This window comes from Trichomycterus rosablanca, chromosome 16, assembly GCF_030014385.1.
Source record: "Trichomycterus rosablanca isolate fTriRos1 chromosome 16, fTriRos1.hap1, whole genome shotgun sequence".
Classification (NCBI taxonomy): Eukaryota; Metazoa; Chordata; class Actinopteri; order Siluriformes; family Trichomycteridae; genus Trichomycterus; species Trichomycterus rosablanca.
The window spans coordinates 19,466,476-19,489,799 of NC_086003.1; the positions used below are offsets into that span (position 1 = coordinate 19,466,476).

A 23,324-nucleotide genomic window follows, 5' to 3' on the forward strand; every position below is an offset into this window, starting at 1 on the left:
TATAATAAGCACTCTAACTGCCACTGTGGAACTTGTTCAGGTAAGTGACATTTTTTATTGTTTGGGTCTGTAGTCCATTACAATAGATAAAGGTTCAAATGCTGAAGATCAGTTCTAATTTCTTCATATATTTTTACAGCTGGCTAGTCAGACTTTATCTGTAACGAAAGTAAATTTGAAAACTTGTGAGTGAGTTTGGCTTAAATGTGGGTGTCTTATCAGGGCAGGACAAAATGAGGTGAGAATAGAGATGGTTTGGGTATGTACTGAGGAGAAAGAAGGGTGTTGAGAATGGAGACGGCAGGCAGGAGGAGGAGATGAAAGTTTACGGATGCGGTTAGGAAGAACATGCAGGTGGTTGGTCAGGACAGGGCAGGATGGAGCTGCATGATTCCTTGTGGCGACTCCTGACAGGAGAACCGGAGGAGAACTGGAAACAACTAGATAGAATCAGTGGGAGCTCAGAGGTTAGGGTACTTGACTAGTAATCAGAAGGTTGCCAGTTCAAGCCCCACTACTGCCAAGTTGCCACTGCTGGACTCCTAAGCACGGCTCTCAACCCTTAATTGATCAAATTGTATTCAATGGTAATTGTATGTTGCTTTGGATAAAAGTGTCTGGTAGTCTGCTAAATGCCAAAAATGTAAATGTAAATTTTTTTTAACTTATTCATTAATTTCCCTGTTAACCACAGAAAACCAAAACCCACACGCTGTACTGGGCGAGTTAATCTGTGTATCCCTCTCAGGGGGAAAACAAAGCATCTGCAAATTATTACTGACAGTGATCTGTCAGCTTCTGTAGGGATTACCATATGCACATGGCATTAAGAGCTGGTAATGGCATTGTAGAGAAATAAGGGCTTGAGGAAATCTTGTTAAACCTTTTTTCTAAATCTCATTTTACAGTCTTTTTGAACTTGTGTGTTGCATAAACCACATGGTTTTGAAAATGCCAAATTCAAAAGGACCTTGTTGTTTAGACACTGGTGTTGAGGAACAATTAGGACTGAATATGGTAGGAAGCAACTTTTTAAGTGGTATAATAGGTTTGATGAGTATGTTGAGCTGCTTTGCGGCACTGACACCTCAAACCTAAATCGATATCACTTAACATTATCTCTAAACAGTTCCAAACAACTACTAACAATGCCATTTTCCAAAGTGCACCATTATGTTTGCTTTGCTTGTCTGAAGTTCTTATGATTGCCAGTAAAGCACTGAGAACAAAAATACAGCACATCGGGATTGGTCAGAAACATGACTGCAATGCTGGGATTTAATGCTTTGAAATAAGAATGGACAAAAACCCTTTCTATCCAAGCATGGTGTTATTTTTAATGACATGAGAAAACCAAAAAATTATGATCTTAGTTACATATAATTAATGAATTGTGCAGATGTACTCACTGAAAACTCCACCAGTAAGGATGTATCAGTTAGGACACTGAATAAAAGGCAAATATGGTTCCAAAAAGCTGAATCAGCACTGGATTGGAATCAGAATCCAATCTACTGACATATTTCACTGCTGTCAACAGACGTGTGCGGCAGTTTTGCTGTACAGTCATTGCATAATCTGATAGTTACAGATTTGACACCACTATTATAATGAAAATAGGCAGCACTATTAGAAAGCTGGTTGAATAGGTGCAGGACTAAATGACCCTAGTATTAAGCCACTGCCAATGGCTGGTTTCATGTTCTAGGTTACTTCCCACCTGGACTGGAAAAATCTAAATTACCCCGAGTTGTAAATGCCTAAGTTAATGTGGAAGTGTGTTGCCCTGCGATAGGTTCTTCTTTGCGTCTAGTCTTTCTTGATGATGCCAGACCCACTACAGTCCTAACCAGGATGAACTTAAAGAATCAAAACTCATAAAGTGACATGCAATTTCCTCTTCCTTTATGGTTTGCAAGACACAGTACATTGTTATCATGGCTGTGTATGACAATCAGACACTCATCAGTCCATCTCATCACAGCTATTGTTTCTTCAAGGAAGAGCAATCACCATACAAAACAGAACAACAGCTTCCCAGAACCCCAAATCATAACCTATCAAAACCTTACCAAAATACTATCAAGCCTCTTTAACACTGAAGTATCAGGTAATTACAGGGTGGACACTGTAGCCACAATCATCACAGTATGTGTAATGAAAGGTTAACAAATCATAAATGTAACAACTAGCTCACTGGCCAAGTAAATGTTTTAACGTGCACGTCCAGACAACATGACTTTTTAACAAAAAGGTATTTATTGTATAAAATGTAACATATATAAATATACATGTATACATACAGTATATGCTAAGAGATCAAAGCAAAAAGATCTAACAATGTTTACTTTGGAATCTGACATTATTGGCTGTGTCTGAGAAAGGAAAAGTCAGATGGGTTTCCTTTCTTCTGTCTGGTTGAGGCACCAGCACAAGCAATGGAGAATTCATATGGGACATAGTGTGCTATCCTCTATGGGAATCAACTGCTAGCTGGTGTAAAAAGGAAGCACTGCACTTGTGTTGGAGGGGGTGTGTGTCAGTCAGCTTGGAAGTTGTGCAAGTGGCAGAGGAACTGCAACCGAGAATTGGAAATGACTACATTGGAAAAAATGTTATAAAGAGTGATGTTATGAAAACTGCTATCTGGTCTATCTAAATTTTAGCAACAACATTAAAGCTTAACAAGAACAGATGTTAAGTTTTGTTTTAATAGCCAACAAACACCAGCTGGCAAGAGCAACTTACAGTTAATTACAGTTACTTACAGTAATAAATCATTTCTATATTTATACATTTAAATCTTTAATCACAGCATCAAAAACGTTGTGGTATAGTAATGATAGAAAGGTAAAGAGAGAGGGAGAGAGAAGTTGACCCAGACTTTAAACCCTCTCCAGGATGTATTGTTTAACATTGTTCCTAGTGTTACCCATTTAAGACTGGGACAGAAGCTGCTCAGGTGGCGCAGCGGTAAAAACACACGCTGGGACACCAGAGCTGGGACCTGGAATACATCGTATCAAGTCTTGGCTCTGCCTGCCGGCTGGGCTGAGCACCAACATGAACAATGATTGGCCTGTAGTTCAGATAGGGGTGGGATATTAAAGCCTTTTATCACTAATGCAATTACGACCTCTGCTGGCTGATTGATGGTGCCTGCACAGAGACGGGAAAAGAGTGCGGATCAGGGTGTGTCTCTCCATACACAGTGCTGATCCGCACTGCACTCGTCAAAGTGTAGGTGACAAAATGCATACAGCTGCTGCCCACGTGTCGGAGGGGGCATGGGTCAGCTTTGTTCTCCTCAATCAGAGCGAGGATCGGCATTGGTGGAGAGGAAGCATGACGCAATCGGGCAATTGGACGTGCTAAAAGAGAGAAAAAGGGGAGAAAATGCATAAACAAAATATTTTAAAAAATTTGGGACAGAAGATAAATTGATGACTCTGTCTACCATAACCTTTATTACTGTTATAAAATTTGTCCAAATTTATTTTGGAGTAATGTTAGAAAGTCGTTCATATAAAACTAAAGCTAGGATTTTAAATGTAAAATGACTAAATTTAAAATTAAGGATTGTTACAAAGCTGTACATATAAACACAATTTAAAAGTGCATCAGACTTGCAATGATCTTTTTCAAGTAACAAGCTGTAGCCTAGTGGTTAAGGTAGTGGTCTGAGAATCAGAAGGTTGCTGGGTTAAGCCCCACCACTGCCAGTTTGCTGCTGTTGGGCCTTTGAGCAAGGCCCTTAACCCTCAATTGCTCAGACTGTATATTATCACAGTGCTGTAAGTCATTTTGGATAAAAGCGTCTGCTAAATGCCTAAAATGTAAATGTAATGTAAATGTAAAAACTATAGTTACCAGAAAAATACTTTTTTCAACATGAATACAAAACCAGAATGAAACAAAGATGTTTCTGAAATAAGAATTAATATAAATAAGAAATAAATGAAACACATGTACAATACTTAATTTACTAGTTAGACTTATAATTACATGCTGCATAATACTGGGAAAATAACACATTCATTAATCATAAACACATCTGAAAAAAACTTCAGTTAATTTATATTATCAAACTAATTTATTTAAATATGGTAATCAGATACTGTTTTCTGCAGAGCAACAAAGACAAACTGTAACTATGCATGAGAGCACTATACTGAAATGCATGCACAAATAAACTAAACCAAATAAGGTGTGGAGTATGTTCTTATTTACCTATTTAGAATAAAATAATAATATTTGATTTAAAATTTAAGTGGTCTCTGTCTCATTGCTGAACTATTATTTGAATTCTAACAAAACATCACATTATTTTTACATCTGAAATTACTAGGTCAGCCAGAACGAGCCATTCTTTAATTTTATTCTCGCTATTAAAATTCCATCACATTTGTTATTACATGCACGCCTTTAAAATCACACACCCCACCCATTAAATTACCAGTTATGTCCTGGGTAAAAGTGCAAGGGGGACAAGCACAGAGTTTCTTCCTCACAGAAAACAGCTCTCTATTACTAAAATGATGTAGCAAGCTCTGAAATCCAGGAGGACCTTATTAAAAAAAAGAGAACCTTATAACTGTTTGTTTTCTCTAACCACCGCGACGGTTACAGGGGAAATCTGCAGTCTCTCAGCAGCACTGGCATTACACCTCACTTTTTTGTGCAAGCAGATCACAGATTTTCCATCAGAAGAGATGAGCTGATAACCCAGTTCCATCTCCGGTTGATGGAGGTTAGGGATAGAGGGCTTTGTATTTGAGAGGTGCAGGAAAATCACAACCTCTTACAACCTTTTACAAGACACATATCCCTGTTTTAATTGGTTTATTAAGAACAAACTCGCATGTTATTGTCAGTGCTTTGAAGTTAAATGCTGCCTGCATTAATTGGAGGTTTCATGCTGTGCAGCACAAGAATCTGTCAGGGAAGACACAAGCTGATGCATTTAAAGGGAGGAAAACAAACACCGTAGTGAATAGCAGCTTTATGTAATGGTAAAGTCTGTTTTTAGTTTTACACTGTGATGCATTATTAATAGTGGTGCAGACTAGAATTTATACCAAATGCATAAAAGGCACAAAAGCACCAATCAGAACCACTTTGTAGCGCTAAAGAAAACCTGAAGCCTGACCAATGCAGCACAGAGCACAGATAGATTCATGCCTGAAACAAGTCAGGTCAGTTTATCAAAAGAAAGGTTTAAACACTTAGTAATGCATTATCTCAATCGGTTCTGACGCTCATGGGAATAAACTGACACACACGCACAAACACACACACACAATTTGACCACCTTTTTATCTGCATTGTCCATTTTTGTTAGTGCCTTTGTCTACCTTTGTTAAAACATTCGCACTTTACTTCTATTCTGCAGTAGTTCTGCTTCGACAGGAGGCCATCTCCCAGTACAGTTTACCTGTAACCTTTCCCAAATGAAAATGACTTAGAGAAAATAGATAGAGAATCAATACATGATTGAATGAATAGATAAACGATGAGTAACAGCTGTGCAGGAATTATCGTGTTTAAACTGTGGTGTGTTTTAATTAGACAGGTCAAAATGTTCATACGGGCAGGTATTTATATAAAGAATCATTTAAAGTGTAATATATTTAGACTTGTCTGTGTTTCTCTGTGTCCACAAAAAGGCTCTCGTGTACTTCTTTCTAAAGTAGTTCTAAAAAGATCTTTCTAAATAATGGATCTTTTTTTTCCATCAAATAACAAACAAACTAAAATGTCTTCTGAACATAAAATAACAAGCAATTTTAAAGCAATGCTTTTGTCAGGCCGTGGTTTGAATGCCTTTAATGGCATTTAAATATGTACTTTATTTTAAAACACATAAAATGTATTGCATTAACAAAAGACATTGCCAAACACGACAACTGTCCCCACAATTGTGTTCATTTTCAGATTTTACTGGGTACTAAGATGGAAGTCATATACAATTTAACAAATTGGTAGCCCAGTAACTGTTGAGAAATAAAACCAACAACAACCCTGACCAGGACTAAGGGTAGTAAAAACATGAAATTAAATGGAAAAAACAGTATAAACAAATGTAACATAAAGTATATTACACTAAGTCAAAAGTTTATAAATGCTTGTAAGGGACATGGTTGTTCTTTGATTTTATTGAGTTCTGCAACTGAAAATTTTCTCACAAGAAATCTAGCTACTTTTTATCTAGCTACAATGTGTTGCTGAAACATCTAAATCATTTAAACATGTTAAACATGAACACCTAGTAAAAGAAAACACAAATAAATCTTAAATATTAAAGGTTTTTGTTTAAATTAACATTTTACTGAGTCAGACAAAAACACTTAAGACATGGCTCTTGGAAATTGCTACAACTAGCCATCCTGGTAAGCCTATAATAATAGCTTTTCAGACGCATGCCACATCATGCATAGCCACCATGACTTCTGCTAACATCTGAATACCACCTAAGCTTGTATTAACTTGCTATTATTAATTAGATTAGAAGTGATGTACAGACTAAATCTATTTAGTTCTCATTAAAAGTTACCTGCAGTAATATAAACCTAGGAAAGCTTTAAACAGCCATGTTCACTGATTTTATATGACTGCTAGTGTCTATCTGTTTTCTCCTAATCTTGAATTATTTATGTCATTATTACAAACAGACAAATGTTGTTTTTTAAGATCACAGGATATGTTTATGGAAATATCAAAGAGTATGATAAAACTTAAAGGCATAAACATAGATTACAGGAGATACCGGCAAACCTTAACTTAAATCTCTGCAGAAAGTGTCATTGCTTGAAGCAATGTAGAAGGTCCCGGCACATTATTAATCAGTGTGCCACATTATTTTTAATCAAGGTCAGAGACAATAAATTCAATTGCTTGCTGGAGAAAGCATAAATAAACTTGTTATTATGGTAAAAGTGGAACTTTAATATGTACTATTGATATCAGTGTAAAATAACTCTTCTCTTTCGATACACACTCTGTTCTTTTACTATCAGACATAATAATGTGACAAAATCCAGAGAATCCAGAGAAACAGCATTGCAAAAGAAACAATTGATAATCTATGATAAATATCATAAATATATAGAAATAGATATTGTCACTTCATAAAATGAAGTCTGGAACTATTACTAAACAGAAAGCCATCCATCCAGCAGAAACTCCACTGAGTTTTCTAGGCCCAAGTTCACCTCAGATTGATCAAAAAGCAGGAATAACAGATGCTGAATCAGTGTCAGAGACAAAAAAAACTATGCAGACCGTTATCGGTGAAAGATGCAAAAACCAACGTCTGTCATGGTATGAGAGTGCATCAGGGTCCACGGCACGGGTTACTTCCATATTGGTGAAGGTACCAATAATGCATGCTCATGCTCCCATGAAAGTGATGCCTTTTCTCAGGAACTCCATGGTTATTACAGCGAGACAAAGCCAGGCCTCATACTGCATGCATTACCACAATGTGGCTTCATAGAGTGTGTGTGCTTGACTTGCCTGCCTGCAGTCACATAGAGGAGAATCTGACAACCTTTGAGTGTGTTGCAGGCATCAAATTTAAAATGTATTTCTGTGTACAAAATACAATTAATATGTTTAGTTAAAAGCTTTCTTTGTACTTTTGCCTGAGAATTAACAAATCAAATATTGCATTTTACAAAATGTCAGAACTTTTCCAGAGTTTGGGTTTGTAGTTATGTATAATCATTTGACATTTTATTAGTGTATCAGAAATATTTATTATTTAAATATTATTAACTTTATGAAGGTATCACTTAATGAATGTTTTACATGCATCACCAATGATGGAACAGATCAAAATGAAACTACATATACAGGCTAATTAAATCCACATCTGACACACACAGACTGCTGTTGGAAATGTTATTTAATTTTCCGATGAGCCAGATAAATAGGCAATAACAAGACGATCTGATAAGTATACGGGTAATTCAACCTCAACCCTAGTCAACACATCAGGTTATGAAACACTGGCGTGTGAACAGTAAGATTTAGGACATAAGGTGCTCTGAGTGTCAAACAAACCATGATGAATAAGTACAACTATAATACGTCTCACTATATAAGGACACAGATACAAGGAAAATGGGACTGCAGCAGGTATAAATAAGGTCAAAGTCTTTTCTACTCAGAAGAAAACATGCCCTGTGTTAACGTTATGTAAAGCATGTCTATGGCTGAGAGATACTGACCTGATAAGGTAAAGAAATGTAGGTGTATGACTGATATACAGTGGTCACAATTCCACTTTTTGGAGCTGTTAAATTTTTATGTACAGAAACACCAACCATATCCAAATTGTACTGATAATCTTCTGCAGAACACATTATTAGGTTGACTATCATGTTTGAGGCTCTAATCCTTCTAAAGTAAATAATGATCCAATCATGCTGAGACAAGCTGAACTAATAAATATTACACAGGCCATTTCCTGCAGCTTCACCATGCAGTGTACTTAATGACTCTAGTATCTTGCCTATTTTGAAGTGTTTAACTATCTTCAGGCTTCTAACTTTGTATCTTAAAGCACACTCTTACAAATAAGTGTTGTAATTAGGATAGTCCCAGGCACTTACAATTTAAATGGTGATCTGCCGGAGCAGCTCTCTAATACGCTAGCCGACAATTGGTAAAAGGTTAGAGAGAGGGATTCACCTCTTTGCCACTGAAACAGCGACTCCAACTGTCTGACCAGCGGAGGGAAAAGTGCAATCCTCTGGACACTCAGAAAAATCCACTGGGTGTGTTCGAAAACCTAGGGAGCTCTCTACATGGACAGCATTTTACGTCATCCTATGCGCGCTCCCGAGAAGTAGGCTGTTCGAAATCCTAGATGCCTTAATATCCTCCCTACTCCTCCCTGCCTTAGCAGTGAAGGCAATCCCAGCATTCAGTGCAGCACCACTTTTCTCACAGAAAAATAACAAATATGGCAGATGATGTGAAGCAAAGAACAGACTTATTTTCAAATGTAAATAAATTATCATTGATTTTTAATTAGTATAAATGTGTACAACTGTATTTATTTGCAAGTTCTGGCTTGTCAGGGACAGTTTAACCGTTTTCAGTACATGGAGGGAGATGTTATTTGACATGCTAGCGCGTTGTGCCACCTCATCCCATTGGTTTGAATGGCATGATGCTAACTGTGTTAGCTTAGAAAGCGAAACCCGATGTTATCGCTGTCTAAGTTGTGCGTTCGAATAACCTGACTTATAAGTAGATGACTTATTAGAATCCTCTCTACTTAGGCAGCTGCCTATGTAGACAGTAAGACAGCAAGGCAGCTCACTAGGTTTTCGAACACACCCACTGTGTAAGCCTACAACGCTTCTCTGCCAGCAGGGGCATTGTGGCCCAGCCAAAAGGTCATCAGTGTGCACAGGGAAATTTAGCATTTAAAAATTGGATGCAAAGTGAGGAATATTTTAAATAAGGCTACAGGCTACAGTGGACACTGGCTCATTAGAACTAAACAGTTGAAGATTAAAAAAAAACATTATCTGGTCTAATGAATCTCAAATACTGCTTCAACTTGCAGATAGTATGCTCAAATTTAGTGTAAACAGCCTGAATCGTTGGACCGAACCTGCTTTGTGTTAAGAGTTAAGGGTGGTGAGGTAGTATAATATAATAGGAAACGTTTCCTTAGCACACATTGGGTGCCTTTATACAAATGGAGCTTTTTTTAAATACCACAGCCAAACTGAGTACTATTACTGACAGTGTGCTACCCTCTATGGTCAGACATTACCCATCTTAAAAATGTACTGTACACTAAAAGTTTCCCCAGTCACTAGAACAAAATCTAAAAGCGCAACAGCAGATTCAAACAATGAATGTGCATCTGACCAATCAGAAGCATGTTTTAATTTTCATGTTTTTTTTAACCATAGCTTTATCATAGTGTTACAGAGAGTCAGGTTTCGCCAGAATCACTGGGTGCAATGCAATAACACACCCCGAACAGGATGCCAATCCATCACAGGGGCTAGGTCATCCTCCATTCAGACAGAGCTAATTATGTCTGTATGTAGATGCCCGACCAGTCGATAGCACAGCTGGTGATATGAACGCTGGATCCCAGCGGTAGTAGACTAGCATAATTTAGAGCACATCAGCAGCAATTCTGTAATGCACTTGTTACAAAATGAACACGACTTAAAGCATGCTACAAAACTCTTTCTGTCTTGGTATTGAAGTTTCTAACTCACAAGCTTATTCATTCTGATCTGCTGCTGATCAGCTCTATATCTTTGAACATTTTAGCAGCATGGCGGCACGGTGGGTCAGTGGGTAGCACTGTCGCCTCACAGCGATTCCCAGGTGGGGCGCTCCGGGTCCTTTCTGTGTGAAGTTGGCATGTTCTTCCCATGTCTGTGTGGGTTTCCTCCGGGAGCTCCGGTTTCCTCCCACAGTCCAAAAACATGCAAGTGAGGTGAATTGGAGATACAAAATTGTCCATGACTGTTCTCCCCGTGTCTGCATGGGCAAAGTGGGCAGCACAGTGGCTCGGTGGGTAGCACAGTTGCCTCACAGCAAGAAGGTCCTGGGTTCGATTCCCAGGTAGAGCGGGTCTGGGTCCTTTCTGTCTGAAGTTTGCATGTTCTCCCCGTGTCTGCGTGGGCTTCCTCCCGGAGCTCCGGTTTCCTCCCACAGTCCCAAAACATGTCAGTGAGGTGAATTGGAGATACAAAATTGTCCATGACTGTATTTGACATTAAAATTGTGAGCTGATGAATCTTGTGTAACCTGTAACTACCTGTTCTGTCGTGAATATAACCAAGGTGTGTAAAACATGACGTTAAAATCCTAATAAATAAATAACATTCATGACAGCACTGGTAATTACTGGTTACACAAGATTCAACAGTTCACAAGTTTAATGTCAAACACACAGTCATGGACAATTTTGTATCTCCAATTCAGTCTTTGGACTGTGGGAGGAAACCGGAGCTCCGGGAGGAAACCGACGCAGACACGGGGAGAACTTGCAAACTTCAGACAGAAGGGACCCAGACGCGCTCCACCTGGGAATCGAACCCAGGACCTTCTTGCTGTGAGGCAACTGTGCTACCCACCGAGCCACTGTGCTGCCCACTTTTTGACCTTTACCCAGCGTCTCTACAAGTGCCACTAAAGGAAGTAGTGGTGTAAAAAAATTAAAAAAAAAGCAGTGGAAGGGTGTGTTGTACTGTGATAGACTGGCGCCCTGATTTGACACCAAGGATTGGGGAGGGCACCGCGACCCTGACCAGGACAACGCTGTTCGTAAAACGAACGAATAAATGATAAGTTTTACAACCGTCCAAAATGAAATGTACATGGAATGCGGAGGTCAGTGTAACTTTGAAGAGTGTAACAGCTATTGGCTGTTTCAGAGCTGTGAGAACATCTGCTGCACTACTACACACCCCCTTCCAATCCCTATTAGAACACAATACACATGTCGAGGCTGGGTTTCAGGACATGTTCAGCTCAGAGAGCGTTTTAATGAACTACCGGTACTGAATGTTTGTTATCTTAGCACACCTCAGTCAGTGTCCGTTAAAATGTCAGTGCGTCACCAGGTGCTCATTAACTGACCGGACATTCCTACAGTACAATTCACTTCACACCGAGCTTACTGCTAACACTGAGAGCAAACAAACAGGTCAGTTCTTACCTTTCTCTCGCGGTTCTCTCGCCATGCTGTCGGTTCCGTGTGAACGGCGTGAATGGAGACTGTGCGCGCTCGTGTGTGTGTGTGTGTGTCAGAGTGTGTATTTCTGTGTGTGTGTGTGTGTGAGAGAGAGAGAGAGAGAGAGTTCCTCGCGCTGCTCGCGTCGCTGCTCGCGCGTCTGTCAAAACGACGTTTTCCCGCCCAAAATTCTCTCAGCCGTTTTATCAATTTTCAGGTAACATCGAAAGTTAACGATACAGCCAATCAGCTAGCCAATCAGATGCACCGACCGTTGCTTTGTCCAATTATCTTTCAGCCTCATTTCTCATCAACCTATCACCTGTTATTCAGTGCTTGAATGGAGGTTCATCTCTCTCTCTGACAGAAAGTCCAGCTTCACTAGATCCTCAGTGGCGGTTCTGGACCCTAATTTAACTGGACTAGAGTGGGTCTAGTCTTCTTCTTAGTGGTGTCTGTTACAACTTTTGCTCTCCAACATTTTGAACACACTATAGAAGTTATTGTGTGCAAATTGAGACACAGCCCTCCAGCTTGCTAGCTTATGCCAAGTTCACACTACAGGACTTTCCAAGTCTTCAGGTCGCTGTACAGTTCACACTACACGACTGGATCTCTTGTAATCGGGAGTCTTTCAAGTTGGTGTGTATTTCACACTACACGACTGATCGGCGATAGGGGGTCTCACACTACACCATCTATCACCAACTGGAATCGCAGGCGAGCTTCTCTGGTCTCCCAAACTACGTTCTGTGACGAAAACAAACGCGAGAAGTGACGAGTGTTTTAATGATACAGCGTCCAAAAATGCACGTCAACAAATAGCGAGCGATCAAAGTTTGTGCGCTAATGTGCTGCGTAAAATCAAATCAAAGAGAAAAAATAAATGAATCAGAGTGGATTTGGCTACGCGTGCATCATGGATTGTTCTATAGTGAGTTGGAGGTTAATAAATATTTTTGCAATGCAACGTTGGTGTTATGTATAGTAGAGAACGATCAGGTCAGAAATACTGTAAAACTTTTGTGTGTGCCGATGTATTCTGAAACTATATTAAGCCCCTGTCCCACCTTTTTACAACTCCTCCCCTGCATTTCCCCTCACCCCGTATCTTGCATTCTCATTGGCTGTTCGACATAGCACTCATTGTCAGTCGGGCAACTCAGATTCAGATATCTGACATCCTAGAAATCTCGCTCGGAAATCACTCGCTGAACGCACGGCGAGCCGCTCGGATCGAGTTGTTGAGTAGTTATTACAATGTACCTTGTAACTCGACAAATGTATTATATGTATTGAATAATGACGCTATTAATTACAAATAATTCATCTTACATATTTGTTCTGCAATATAGTACAAATACTGCAACGAAGAAGTAAAGGTAAAGTGCAGGTTTTATTGTATTTTCATATTGATTAACTGTTTTTAATTGTATTTCATTCATCATTCATTCTTTATCCGCTTATCCAGTTAGGGTCGTGCAAACTCCACACAGAAAGGACCCGGACCGCCCCACCCAGGACCTTCTTGCTGTGAGGTGACAGTGCTACCCACCAAGCCACCTAATTGTATTTCAGTGTTTTTATATTATATTTGTGTTATTTTCAGTGTATAAGTGTCAAAAACAACCCCATTATTTTACATTAGTCTAAAATACAGTATATGCAGTTTTACGGGACCATGGAACGCATTAACAGGTTTCCCAAACATCCTGGGAAAAAATACCTTAAAACTCATCGCCTTTTAAACTCAACGCCACTCCCAGAACCAATTGACGATGAGTTTCAAGGTACCACTGCATTTCACTGACAGTTTATTTACTCTCACTGTGACAGTGCAGCTCCAATCATGCATTTAAAATAGCCTGTACTGCTGTCTACATGTCTAAACATCTTTTATTTGTTTGACAGTATTTGCATTTTTACTTACTTCTATTTACAAACCCTATTTCCAGAAAAGTTCTGACGGTTTCTAAAAATGCAATAAAAACTGAAATCTGTCATTTGTTTGCCCACTTAAACCTTTATTAAACTGACAAAATTGAATTATGTAACACATTCGAAAAAAGCTGAGACAGAGGATCGATTGTTTAACACTGGGTCACATCATCTTTATTTTTAATTAAACTTTTTAATCATTTGGGAATTGAAGATATTAAGTATTGTGATTTTGCAAGTGGAATTTGTTCCCATCAGTCCATGGTCACCGTTGTCTGACTACTTTCTTTATGATGTGCCTACACACTCTATGTCTAGGAAGCCACTTCCTCTGCATCAATGGTACCATTACATATATGCAGATCACCCATGGGCACTGATGCACCCCCCTGCCATCACAGGTTGTTTTTCGCGCTTTAATTGGTAACAGTTCAGATGTTCTTTTTCATCCTAACATTATGTTCCAGATTTTCTGGAAATAGGGCTTGTATTATTGGCAGTAATTTGTTGGGGAACAGTAGATTCAAAAAGTAGATAGGCCAATCAAGACTGTTTAAGTGTGTGTGTGTGTGTGTGTGTGTGTGTGTGTGTGTGTGTGTGTGTGTGTGTGTGTGTGTGTGTGTGCTTTTAAAATAGTCAAGTCTCAGGTGTAAGTTTTAATGGTGCTGGCCTGGCTGGGTGCTCAACAGGCACATTTGATTGTTTTTGAGAGGAAAAAGGCCAAATGGGGGTAATACTGTACGCAGCTGTGTTCACTACTATCAAACTTTACCCTTCTTAACTTTTTTTTATACTGACTTTAATGTCATAATATACTTTTGATGTCAACTTAGCCTTTTTTAATTATACCACATTAATTTAGATACTTAACTTCTATTGCAATGACGTGCCTTTGTTCCAGTGGAAGGTAAACTAATTGCCTAAGTTATTAACATTCACTCTGTCCACAAACTCACTGCACCAAACATGCCAGCTTTATAAAACCTAATTAAACTAATTGCTTTTAGAAGTACTGTCAGCATTAGAAGAAGTGGATCTCATTAGAAAATGTAGGTCTTTAAGTCATGCCAGTAATAGATGATTTTAGTAAGTTCTTTAATTATTCATATGCTCTTGTGGTGAATATGTGCTCGAACTGGTGTAAAAGATAACAACAGCAAAGAAAAAGTACCAACTGCCGCCCTGGAAATAAGTTTTAGATTAACACAAACAGGTCATTTTTGTACCAGGCAGTGATCCATGGCTATCTATGATTTTAGTCCAAGCCATGGAGCATGGGTGAAGAATATATGGGTCAGTTAATGATTATTAATTGGAGTCTGCAACTATGCTGCTATTATAGTAGATAATATATAGTAGATACAGTATATCTCAGTGCAGCTGAGATGTGTGGTGATATTTTACATCAGCCTGAAAAAAAAATACATGTTTCAAATATCTTGCAGCGCATGCCAAACAAGAGTGTTTGAAAAGCTTATAATCCTCTGCAAACCAGCACTTGTTTGCAGTCCCACCAAAGGTCACTCAGAATAGAAATTGCCTCAAGGACCTCAGAAAAATCTTAATAAGTCATTTAATTTAATTGAAGAACAGAAATAATAAAATGTAATAACTGCTACTTTTTGGTCAGGGTAGCAGGGGCTTCAGTGACACCTTGAAACACTAAGTGGAGAGAGAAATACACCCTGGACAGGGCATCAGTCAGCTGCAGGGTAAGACACAGTCTTTTACACTCTGGGATAATTCAAAGATGTCCATCGATCTTCTGATTGTTTTTGTGTGATGTATGAAAACCTGAAAGGAATCCCACAGAGACACATGGAGTACCGATAGCTACAGAAATACTGGCATTCTTTGTAAAAGCTTTATAGCAAAGACAGTCTGATATGTTTTTACATCTTCTGTAATTTTATGTCCATAATGTACATGAGTCCATGTATCTGAAAAGGGTTCTCAGAATCGTTTAATAAAAACAGCCCCAAATAGAAAAACCCCAAATAGAATCTCAAATATTTTAAATTGTGGGAGCTAAGTTCTTTTTTGTACAGCCATGCTTTATTTTGTGATGACCTATGCTGTTCTGAGTGTTTGTTGCCAAAAAGCTTTACCCTTATCTGACATTAGAATTCAATTTCAGTCAAGTTGGCTTTTTCAGCAAAGTCCCAGTGATTAAATTTGTGGTTGTAGAAAAGAAAAGGCCATATTTAAAAATGCTTTCAAATGTTTTTGGCAAGTAACTAAGTAATCCTAAAAAGTCATCATCTTCAAAAATTATTAACTCTTCCTCATTCTGTAAGCATCCTCCTCCAGGCAGGCTCATTACCTATTTGTGTTCTCTCATTGTTTCGTGTTGATACATGACAAAGGAAATTGATCTTTAGGTATACAGTCATGTGAAAAAGTTAGGACACCCAATGAGAACCTTTGTCTTGTTGAACATATTGAAACATATGGACATTCGAGCTTCATTTGAACAGTACTGAGAGATGGAGCTTATATCATAAAAATTATAACAAATAAAACAAACAAAAAATACTTTTAAACACAAGCTGTAAAATGTAATGAACAAAAATGGAAATTTATTGTGAGGAAACAGTTAGGACACCCTATGCCCTAATAGCTGGTATTTCCCCCTTTGGCTGAAATAACCTCAATAAGACATTTCCTATAACCATCTACCAGTCTCTGACATCGACTGGAAGAAAGTTTTTCCCACTCCTCCATGCAGAATTTCTTCAGCTGTGTGAGGTTTGAGGGGTTTCTTGCATGCACAGCACGTTTCAAATCACCCCACAGCATCTCAATACGATTAAGATCTGGGCTTTGACTTGGCCATTCCAGAACTCTCCATTTCTTTCATTTGAGCCATTCCTTGGTGGGTTTACTGGAATGTTTTGGGTCGTTGTCATGTAGCATGGTCCACTTCCGCTTAATTTTTAGTTTTTGGACAGATGGTCTTACATTTTCCTCAAGCACCCTCTGATAAAGTGAAGAATTCACTCTCTTAGTACTGTTCAAATGAAGCTCAAATGTCCATATGTTTAAATATGTTCAAAAAGACAAAGGTTTTCATGGGGTGTCCTAACTTTTTCACATGACTGTATAAAGATGTATATCTGTTTATCGGCCCACTTGAACCTATAGTACATTAAGTCTTTTATATGTAGAACACATATATCGTCACATACATGTTCATGGCGTGCACAAGACTATTTACATTAATATGCTAATATTTAAAATGCTTAAAACTGATCTTTTGGCAATTTTTCATACTGTTGACACTTCCTGTTTTAGCTGTGAAATGTTAGTGGGTATTTTTGGCATGCACATTGTGAAATGAAGTGGTCATCAAACACATCACTCCTACACAAGCACATAATTTAGTGAAATAGTGGGGGTTTGATAACATGGTAAATGATAGGGCATATTTGAGGGCAGTAAGTTGTTAAGTACAAACATGATCATGATTCATGTAGAGACAACAGTAACTATTTATTTACATATTTACAAACCCAATTTCCAGTAAAGTTATATGCAAAAAAACAAGAATCTGTGATTTATTTATTCTATTCTTTTAATATATATATTTTGTTTATGCATTTTCTTCCCTTTTTTTCTCCCTTGTTTAGCACATCCAATTGCCCAATTGCATCATGCTTTCTCTCCACCAATGCCGATCCCAGCTCTGATTGAGAAGAACGAAGCTAACCCACGCCCCCTTCAACATGTGGGCAAAAAATCCAAAACAAATGTGGGCACCTTTCACTAATAACTCAATCACTTTTGGCACAGAGAACTCAGTGTTTGTTAACCCTTCATGATCAACATTTCTAAGGGCATATTTTTTTATGAATATGAAACAATGATGTAAAATGATGAAGGAATGTAAGAGTGACTGGGGAATGTGAGAATTGAGGTCACCCAAGAATTCATTTGGAAATAATGGTATTTAAAAGACGTTTGGTATTTAAACGACGGGATATTCCACTAGCACACCAGCGCTGAGATTCTGAACTCCTTGGTTCAAAATTCGGCGTTGCCACCGGTCAGCTGGGCGCCATCTAGCAGGCATAATTGGCAGTGCCTGCAGGGCGGGATGACCGGACTATGTGGGTGGGGTCTTTAAACGCTGTGTAAGGACCCTGATTGGCAGATAGAGAGGCATCTGTGCAGAATGAATAAGTTAAAAAGGGTTCCGCTAAGGGCTGTGTGCGGGTTGGATGAGGCATGACCAGCAATATACCCACCTCAACTGCAATCAGGGATCCCCAGCAGTAGAAGACAAATGACTACTCTAAATTGGGAGAAAATGCATAAATAAAATTTAAAAAAGACATCATCATTGAACAATAATAAATAAATAAAAAAAAATAATGATGTTCAGATTGATGCTAAATTGTACAAATTGGTAGCTATAAACGATAATTAGGGTATAAAAATGGTAGGGTATAAAAGACCCTGCACATTCTCAAGCTTCTGAGTTGCTTCTGGAATCAGCCCAGTTTGTTTTGGATTGTAATAGCCTTAATAAAATCATTGATTATTTTTCTACAGCTCCAAGTGTAGTGGTGAGTTATTTTATTGAACCAAATTTTCTTGTTAAATCTGTTTATATCCAACAACAGGCATCAAATTTTACATTTGTTTAATATATTGTGTTATACTGTTTTTACAGTATACAGTTAGATCTAGGTTAGAAATCTTTGTATGTTTGTTAGTTAAATGAAGGTTTGTTTATATACATAGACATACATACATACACATACATACACTATATGGCCATAAGTATGTAGACACCCCTTCCGATTATTGATTTAAGGTATTTCAGCACAGTCCTTGCTCTTGTATAGGTGTAAAAAGTTATGCATTCAACTTTGTGACAAGAGTTTGAGGAAGGTTGTTTCCTGTTCCAGTAGACTGTGCCCCTATGCACAAGGCAAGGTTAATAGAGACATAACAGAGGGAACATCAGAAGCTTGCACAAAGCCCTGACCTCAATGATAAAAAGAAATCAGAACATCAATTGCGGGCCAAACCTTTTTGGCCTGCATAATCACCTGACCCACAGACACACTTACGTCATGAGCAAAAATATTGTAGAAAGCCAAAGAAAAAATGTCAGCTGTGACATCTGTGAAGTAGTGGTCAACACTATATTTATGTCCCATGTGTTTGAAGGTAAGTATACACTCAGCCATAACATTAAAACCACTTCCTTGTTTCTACACTCACTGTCCAATGTATCAGCTCCACTTACCATATAGAAGCACTTTGAAGTTCTACAATTACTGACTGTAGTCCATCTGTTTCTCTACATACTGTTTTAGCCTGCTTTCACCCTGTTCTTCAATGGTCAGGACCCCCACAGGGCCACCACAGAGCAGGTATTATTTAGGTGGTGGGTGATCTCAGCACTGCAGTGACAATGACATGGTGGTGGTGTGTTAGTGTGTGTTGTGCTGGTATGAGTGGATCAGACACAGCAGCGTGGCTGGAGTTTTTAAATACCGTGTCCACTCACTGTCCACTCCTACATAGTTGGTCCACCTTGTAGATGTAAAGTCAGAGACGATCGCTCATCTGTTGCTGCTGTTTGAGTTGGTCATCTTCTAGACCTTCATCAGTGGTCACAGGATGCTGCCCACAGGGCGCTGTTGGCTGATATATTTTTGATTGGTGGACTATTCTCAGTCCAGCAGTGACAGTGAGGTGTTTAAAAACTCCACATCCAACTGTGTCTTATCCACTCATACCAGCACAAAACACAATAACACACCACCACCATGTCAGTGTCACTGCAGTGCTGAGAATGATCCAACACCTAAATAATACCTGCTCTGTGGTGGTCCTGGGAGAGTCCTGATCATTGAAGAACAGCATGAAAGGGGGCTAACAAAGCATGCAGAGAAACATATGGACTACAGTCAGTAATTGTAAAACTACAAAGTGCTTTAATATGGTAAGTAAGCTGATAACATGGACAGTGAGTGTAGAAACAAGGAGGTGGTTTTAATGTTATGGCTGATCGGTGTATATATTCTTCACTCACTTTACCTCCAACACATCCCACAAGTTGCAAAACACTGTTGACTTAAATCATCCCTGATCTGGTTTATGAATAAAACATATTATTTCCTTTTTATAGTAGTACATCTTGTAATGCCAGTCTAGAGGCACTTGGAAAATGTTTTATGTTGATTTTTATGCCCCGGATAGACACTGTTCATGTTCATAATCAAGTAAAAAATAATCACATGCATTTTGCTAATCCTCAAGGCATACATTTTTCTTTCTCAATTCACCCACTCGAAACTGAAAACTCAGGCTTACAGGCTTCTAATCCACACATATTGAATTTGAGATCACATTAAATTTTATGTTTACAGCATTTGTTCTTGCAAACATTTGCTTAACAATATTAATTTTTCATTAACAATGCACAGGTTTTAATAGATGAAAATATTCTTTTATTGGGCATTCCAGTGGATCAGTGACACATCTCAGCTGAGCTATTGACCAGTCTGCACCAATGATTGGCTGCCTTTGTAGGAAAAGGAATTGTTATAGGTACCTGCATGAGGAGTGACTGATCATGCATGGCAGTGCTTGGCTCTCCATTCATGATACTGTGCTCTGTGAGACCCAGCTTCTGGCAGGCGTAAACAAGCAGTCGGTGGCTGCAGCATGACTGCAGCTCTTCTCGCAGCAATGAGAGAGAGCTGCAATCAGGAGAAATTGGACTAGATTGGGGAGAAAAATGGGGGAATACTGAACATCTTTATAATACACTTCATTTTGTTGAGAGGAAACACTTGAGCACTTTAATCACAGATGCTAGACACCAGGCAGTAATACACCCTGGAAAAGCTAAGACTGTAAGACACCACACACTCACCATCCACTTACCGACTCTTAGCTAAAGGCAGTTATAGCAGCCGGTCCACATTGTACATGTTTTAAGCAGTGGAAGGAGACTAAAGAACCCAGAGCAAATCCATGTAAGCATGTGGAGAACATGTGGAACATCAAACCACACACACAGTTTCCAGAGATGATTTGGCACTCAAATCCTCTGCTGTGGCACCATAACACGCATATTAAATTCACAAGTGGTCTTTGCCAAACAGAAAGTTCACATTTGAGAGAAAAGGACAGCTTGGCAGCTTAGTGTGACATTTTAGTCTATTTACACACAACAAGAAGGAACACCCACAGAATAAGAAAATAGCAAATAGGGTACTGGTACTGGTGGGTCACTGGTTTCAGCCCCACAACACCCGAATTAGCCACTCTTGGCCTGTTAGATTGTATCCTATAACAATTTTAAGTTGCTTTGGATAAGAATGACCCCTAACTGCTGTAAATGTAATACAATAGAGGTTATGTACACAACATGAGCTATACCCCGATAACATTTAAACCACCTCCTTGTTTCTACACACATTGTCCATTTTATCCGCTCCACTTACCATATTAAAGCACTTTGTAGTTCTACAATTACTGACTGTAGTCCATCTGTTTCTTTGCATGCTTTGTTAGCCCCCTTTCATGCTGTTCTTCAACGGTCATGAACCCCACAGGACCACCACAGAGTAGGTATTATTTGGGTGGTGGTTAATTCTCAGCACTGCAGTGACACTGACATGGTGGTGGTGTGTTATTGTGTTGTGCTGGACTGAGAATAGTCCACCAACCAAAAATATATCCAGCCAACAGCGCCCTGTAGGCAGCGTCCTGTGACCACTGATGAAGGTCTAGAAGATGACCAACTCAAACAGCAGCAATAGATGAGCGATCGTCTCTGACTTTACATCTACAAGGTGGACCAACTAGGTAGGAGTGTCTAATAGCGTGGACAGTGAGTGGACCACAGTATTTAAAAACTCCAGCAGCACTGCTGTGTCTGATCCACTCATACCAGCACAACACACACTAACACACCACCACCATGTCAGTGTCACTGCAGTGCTGAGAATGATCCAACACCTAAATAATACCTGCTCTGTGGTGGTCCTGACCATTGAAGAACAGGGTGACAGCAGGCTAAAAAAGTATGTAGAGAAATATATGGACTACAGTCAGTAATTGTAGAACTACAAAGTGCTTCTATATGGTACAGTGGGGCCAAAAAGTATTTAGTCAGCCACTGATTGTGCAGGTTCTCCTACTTAAAAAGATGAGAGAGGTCTGTAATTTTCATCATAGGTACACTTCAACTATGAGAGACAAAATGAGAAAAAAAAATCCAGGAAATCACATTGTAGGATTTTTTAAGAATTTATTTGTAAATTATGGTGGAAAATAAGTATTTGGTCAATAACAAAAGTTCAACTCAATACTTTGTAACATAACCTTTGTTGGCAATGACAGAGGTCAGATGTTTCCTGTAAGTCTTCACCAGGTTTGCACACACTGTAGCTGGTATTTTGGCCCATTACTCCATGCAGATCTCCTCTAGAGCAGTGAGGTTTTGGGGCTGTCGCTGGGCAACATGGACTCCACAAATTTTCTATGGGGTTAAGGTCTGGAGACTGGCTAGGCCACTCCAGGACCTTGAAATGCTTTTTATGGAGCCACTCCTTCGTTGCCCGAGCGGTGTGTTTGGGATCATTGTCATGCTGGAAGACCCAGCCACGTTCCATCTTCAATGCTCTCACTGATGGAAGGAGGTTTTGGCCTAAAATCTCACGATACATGGCCCCGTTCATTCTTCCCTTAACACGGATCAGTCGTCCTGTCCCCTTTGCAGAAAAACAGCCCCAAAGCATGATGTTTCCACCCCCGTGCTTCACAGTAGGTATGGTGTTCTTGGGTTTTTCTTCTTCCTCCAAACATGACGAGTTGAGTTTTTACCAAAAAGTTCCATTTTGGTTTCATCTGACCACATGATATTCTCCCAATCCTCTTCTGGATCATCCATATGCTCTCTGGCAAACTTCAGACGGGCCTGGACATGTACTGGCTTAAGCAGGGGGACACACCTGGCACTGCAGGATTTGAGTCCCTCTCGGCGTAGTGTGTTACTGATGGTAGCCTTTGTTACTTTGGTCCCAGCTCTCTGCAGGTCATTCATCAGGTCCCTCCGTGTAGTTCTGGGATTTTTGCTCACCGTTCTCATGATCATTTTGACCCCACGGGATGAGATCTTGACCCGAAGGGAGATTATCAATGGTCTTGTATGTCTTCCATTTTCTTACAATTGTTCCCACAGTTGATTTATTCACACCCACTTGCTTGCCTATTGTAGATTTACTCTTCCCAGCCTGGTGCAGGTCTACAATTTTCTTCCTGGTGTCCTTCGACAGCTCTTTGGTCTTGGCCATGGTTGAGTTTGGAGTCTGACTGTTTGAGGCTGTGGACAGGTGTCTTTTATACAGATAACGAGGTCAAACAGGTGCCATTAATACAGGTAACGAGTGGAGGACAGAAGAGCTTCTTAAAGAATAAGTTACAGGTCTGTGAGAGCCAGAAATCTTGCTAGTTTGTTATTGACCAAATACTTATTTTCCACCATAATTTACGAATAAATTATTTAAAAATCCTACAATGTGATTTCCTGGATTTTTTTTTCTCATTTTGTCTCTCTCTCATCTTTCTAAGTAGGAGAACCTGCACAATCAGTGGCTGACTAAATACTTTTTGACCCCACTGTAAGTGGAGCTGATAA

At 39.2% G+C, this 23,324-nt stretch overlaps 1 protein-coding gene and 1 long non-coding RNA gene across 2 annotated transcripts in view; one reads left to right on the top strand and one right to left on the bottom strand.

Moving 5' to 3' along the window:
• plrdgb (PITP-less RdgB-like protein) overlaps positions 1-11,746 on the bottom strand; it is a 107,674-nt gene extending 95,928 nt beyond the window's left edge. Inside the window, exon 1 of the mRNA XM_063011434.1 lies at positions 11,705-11,746. Within this exon, the coding sequence (XP_062867504.1) occupies positions 11,705-11,729 (25 nt within the window). The 5' untranslated portion in view covers positions 11,730-11,746. The remainder of the gene's footprint in view (positions 1-11,704) is intronic.
• A 3,507-nt stretch (positions 11,747-15,253) lies between these two features.
• On the top strand, positions 15,254-18,210 carry LOC134330720 (uncharacterized). The gene is made up of 2 exons (XR_010015028.1): positions 15,254-15,369; positions 17,287-18,210. It is a non-coding gene; the product is annotated as an uncharacterized LOC134330720 (long non-coding RNA).
• The last annotated feature ends 5,114 nt before the right edge of the window (positions 18,211-23,324 follow it).